Source organism: Alligator sinensis, unplaced genomic scaffold (genome assembly GCF_000455745.1).
Source record: "Alligator sinensis unplaced genomic scaffold, ASM45574v1 scaffold784_1, whole genome shotgun sequence".
In the NCBI taxonomy this organism is placed as follows: domain Eukaryota; kingdom Metazoa; phylum Chordata; order Crocodylia; family Alligatoridae; genus Alligator; species Alligator sinensis.
The window spans coordinates 693,617-698,379 of NW_005842318.1; the positions used below are offsets into that span (position 1 = coordinate 693,617).

General features: G+C 39.8%; 1 protein-coding gene across 1 annotated transcript in view; it reads left to right on the forward strand.

The window, feature by feature from the left end:
* Positions 1 to 4,763, forward strand: part of DNAH7 (dynein axonemal heavy chain 7) — a 214,406-nt gene that overhangs the window by 38,258 nt on the left and 171,385 nt on the right. Inside the window, exon 9 of the mRNA XM_006028533.2 lies at positions 4,145 to 4,264. Within this exon, the coding sequence (XP_006028595.1) occupies positions 4,145 to 4,264 (120 nt within the window). The remainder of the gene's footprint in view (positions 1 to 4,144; positions 4,265 to 4,763) is intronic.

The following is a 4,763-nucleotide window of genomic DNA, read 5'->3' on the forward strand; positions in this document are numbered from 1 at the left end:
ATGCTGGACATTTTTCCTCCCTAGGTGCAGCACTTTGCATTTCTCCTTGTTGAATTGCATTCTGTTGTTTTCTGCCCATTTGTCCAACCTGTCCAGGTCCGCTTGTAGTTGTTCCCTGCCCTCCGGTGTGTCTACCTCTCCCCACATTTTTGTGTCATCCGCAAACTTGGACAGAGTACACTTCACTCCCTTGTCCAAGTCGCTGATGAAGACATTGAAGAGTATCGGTCCTAGGACCGAGCCCTGCGGGACTCCACTGCCCACACCCTTCCAGGTCAATACCGACCCATCCACCACGACTCTCTGGGTGCGACCGTCTAGCCACTTCGCCACCCACCGGACTGTATAGTCATCCAAGTCACAGCCTCTTAACTTGTTCACCAGTATGGTGTGGGATACCGTATCGAAGGCCTTCCTGAAGTCTAAGTATATGACGTCAACCCCTACTCCTGCGTCCAGGTGTTTTGTAACCTGGTCATAAAAAGAGACTATAATTAGTCAGGCATGATCTGTCTGCTACGAACCCGTGCTGGTTTCCCCTCAGCATAATTTGTCCTGCTGGGCTCTTGCAAATGTTAACCTTGATAATTTTTTCAAAGACTTTGCCAAGGATGGAGGTGAGACTGACTGGCCTATATTTGCCCGGGTCCTCCTTCCTCCCCTTCTTGAAAATGGGGACCACATTGGCCCTTTTCCAGTCCTCTGGACCTATGGGGTCAAAATGTACAATTTATATGATTACTAGGCATCTCTTAAGTCCTTGATGATAATAATAATAGTTTTATTCCATAGTATTCTAATAATCAAACTTGTACTCATTTAATTGAATTTGGATAGAAAATATAGACAGTGAAGAAACTTCTGAGACCTAAATGAGATTAACAGCTAAAATGGTCTCATTGTATAATGTGAAAGCACATAGAGGATAATTATTTTACTTTACCGGTGTAGGTGATTCTGTTGAAGTAACTCCTTATTCTGATAGCAAGGATACTGAAGAAAACATTTTGTTGTTAGAAGGAATTATTTTTATAAGTTTGGAAATTTACAATTATGTAGGATATTATTTCTATTTCTAATGATTTGGGACCTTGAAACAAAAATAACCTTAATTGGATCTTCAATTGAAAACATTTTTAAGAGCAAATATTTAGATATGATGTTAAATTCATTTTAAAATCAATTTAACATCATATCTAAATATTTGCTCTTAAAAGATTTTACTTCTACGAGAAAGAAGGAAACAGTCATTAAAATATTGTTTTTGTCAGATTTAAGCTTGCTCTCTAATTTTACAGATATGGTTAATAGGGACATATATAAATTGTGTCCAACCTCTGTTGACTTCTGAGGATAGAAAATTACCTGATAGCTGTGATACTGTGATAATTGGAAATGCTGGTTATTTTAGTAAGATTCTCTTTAAATAAAGTGTACTTCACTTTCTTTCAAAGATACTGCAACTGATGAATTTAATTCAAGACAATTTTGTTGAAATGTAGGAACTAATCAAGCGCCAATGAAATTTTTCTGTCAAGTATTCTTCACTTAAAGTACTTTGTCTATTGCATTCTAGCAAAAAGCATTTCAGAATTTCAAAACTTTGTCTGGATCCTGAAATTATTGTTTTGTTTTAAGAATGTCCCATATGGATAAGGATTGTTAGAATATGTATGTCCTTGTCTTGTGATCTTGGAAGCTTCTTGTAAGTGATACCATTTTGAGCTGTTTGATCCTTTTCCCTCTATGCCAGCACTGTCAAATTCACCTCAACTCCTGGGTTGGATATGGACCACAAGGAGTCTCTTGGGTGAGATCTAGACTCAGCAGCAGGGGCCGAAGAAGAGGGGAAGTCAAGCGGTGGTGGAAATGCTGAGACAAGTGACAGGGCAGGAGTTAACACAGCCATTGCTCACTCACTTCCCTGCCACAAACACACATGCCCATCAGGGCTCTACAGAGGGCAGCTTGGGAGCAGGCCCCACCCTCACTCATTCTGGCCCTGAATTTCAGGGATCCTCTGGGAGCCCTGTTGGCCAGATATAGGCTTGAGGCTGTATGTTTGCCATCTTGGTCTATACCAGTTCTCTTCATCAGTTAAAGAGCACATGGATAAAGATAAAAAATAGTTCTCATGCCCACCATCTTCCTCTGTCAAATGGGAGTGTTTGTAGAAACAACTTTTGATGATGTCTCCTCTGCTCTGTGAACAGAAGATGAAAAGTTTTAGTGTAGACATTGATGTAGAATTGGATTCACCAATCTGCTTATCAGTAAAGACATTTCAAATCAATCTTCATGCTCCTCGTTGACCTGGAATGTTGACACTGCTTTTGTGATGCATTTAGAAACTTTAAGTGAGTATATGTCCAGAGCTGAGATAGTTTTGACAGTTGTAAACACAGTCAAATATGTCATTAGAATGTCATCCATTAGGAATTTAAGGTAGCTCTCCCCTCCCTTATGGATTCTGCTGGAGAAGGTGAGAAAGACTGTATATCTTTACATTCTGGTGTTTATCTAGGCAGATGTAATTAGTTCTTATTTGATCAACACCTGCAGGTTTTTTTCTTTGTTCATTTACTTCAGATTTTGGCAACGGGTCTTCTTGAGAGACCCTGTGCCTCAGAGGCTAGAAGCTTTGCTCATGATAAAAAATCCACCGGAGAATTAGAAGGGAGGTAGATCAGTCTTCAGTTGGTTCTTAGAGGTGTAGGGTTAGGAATATTAAGTCTTACTCTGTAAGAGAGAATACTGAGCTAGCAGGACCTATGGTCTGATCCAGTAAATGGTGACTCATACGAGTCACCACTTACTGGGTCAGACCATAGGTCCTGCTAGCTCAGTTCTCGTGTAGGTCCCACTTCAGGGACTCCTTGTTCTCTGGGTAGAGAGACCCGTAAATCCAGGCCTTTACCTCAACCAGTAGGAAGTATAAGTTTTCCCTATGACTACATGTATGTGTATATAATATAATTATACATATAATTATAATAATAAATACATAATTATATTTCCTTGGAATCTCTACCTGTGTTCTGAGGAACTTCATAAACTGATCCTCTATTTGTGATATTCTCAGGCATGTTTCCTAGGAAATTGGGCTGGTCTCTGTGGTCACATTACTCATATCCTTTAAATATTTTCCAGGTAGTAGGAAAAGGTAGGACTTCCCCTCCTGGTCCAGCCTTTGTTTTCAAAATAGGTGGGCTTTTGCAAGGTAGCATCCAAGTGCCTTTTCACCAATCACTGCTGTTTGGACCTGACTTGTCTTGGTTAACATAGCACTTGGATGAGAACTATTTAAAGTGGTTATACTGTTTTCTTATCTTGCTCAGCAGTGGCCTTTCTTTCTTCCTTATCTCTATTAACCTTTTTGCCTTATTATTTCAGTACAATTCATTATTTAATTGCCCTGTAGTTTCGTTTTTTTACTTCTCAAGCTAGATAAAATTGCTTGCTCCTGATTGGTTCTCTTTTTCTTAATTGACACCAGAACAGAAAACCAGCCTCAAATCCAATCTGGCTTGTTGTAACAAGGTTACCCATTTGTTTTTATATTTATTATTTACATTAAACAAGTACCCAGTTTCTTTGGGTGTTTTCAAAGGCGAGATCGATATTAGATGGGCTTGTGCCAGGAGACTCAGTTTAGCTATTATTGTTTTAATTCAACATTTGTTTCTGTTATGTGTTGTGTTTTTATATATTTGTAAGGATTTCAGATAGATTTCTTTTGTTGAAGGACACTATTTAAAGTATGCCAAAATTATTTATCATGATCCTATATAATAGTAACATGCATGCAACCACAGTTTGGAAAACACTTATTTCTGTGCTTAACTTTCTTCTTGTAAATAGTTCCATTATCTTCAACTTAAAATTGTACTTAATGTTTTTCGAAATCATGACTTCCTCATTGCACATGTGATACGTGCACAAAACTTTTGGACAATATTGCATAACTTATTTTTTGTTTATATTTTGTTTTCCTAAAATAACAATAGCTAGAATCTAACAACACCTGATATTTTTAATTAAAATAGTAGCTGTGATATAATTGTTATACTGAAACTAGAGAATGAACTACAAAGTGTGCAATAGGTATGCTTCTAAATATATTAATTCTATTACTTTGTTACAGAAATTTACGCTTAGTTGATAAAGAAGCATATCACAGTCGTCAGGAATCAATGGAACTCTCGTTCTTCCAGACTATTGCTATAAAACACATGGAATCTGCCAAAGATGTTCTACTTAAAAAGTATGATCAAGTTATATACAGTGAGAAATCCTTAATTTTGTTGCTCTGTTTGTGTGTGCTTGTATGTTTTCATGTTTTCTTTTGTGTTTTGAAGAAAGGTGAAAGATTGATCCATTATAATGGAGCAGTTTTTAGAGATTCAAAGATATATATTGTTCTACTAGCCAACTGCCTGTCAAGAATGATGGCGGGGAGAGCAGGTGGGAACGGATCTCTGTGCCCTCCCCTTGTCCGGGCCCACTCCCCACTTCCCTCCTGCTGCTTGGGGTCTGGGCCTGCTCCCCCACTCCCTGCCACAGCTCCTCCCCTCCCCCCACCATGGCCGCTGCTGCAGCCACAACAGGCTGGGCCAGACTGGGCCCACTCCAGCCACATCAGGCTGGGCCAGACTGGGCCCACTGCTCCTGCCTCACCACCAAGGCTTCTCCTCCCCGCCCCTCAGGTTCGTTCCTCTTCCCCCCCCCCCCGCGTTGGGCCCAGGCCCACTCCTCCCCTCCCC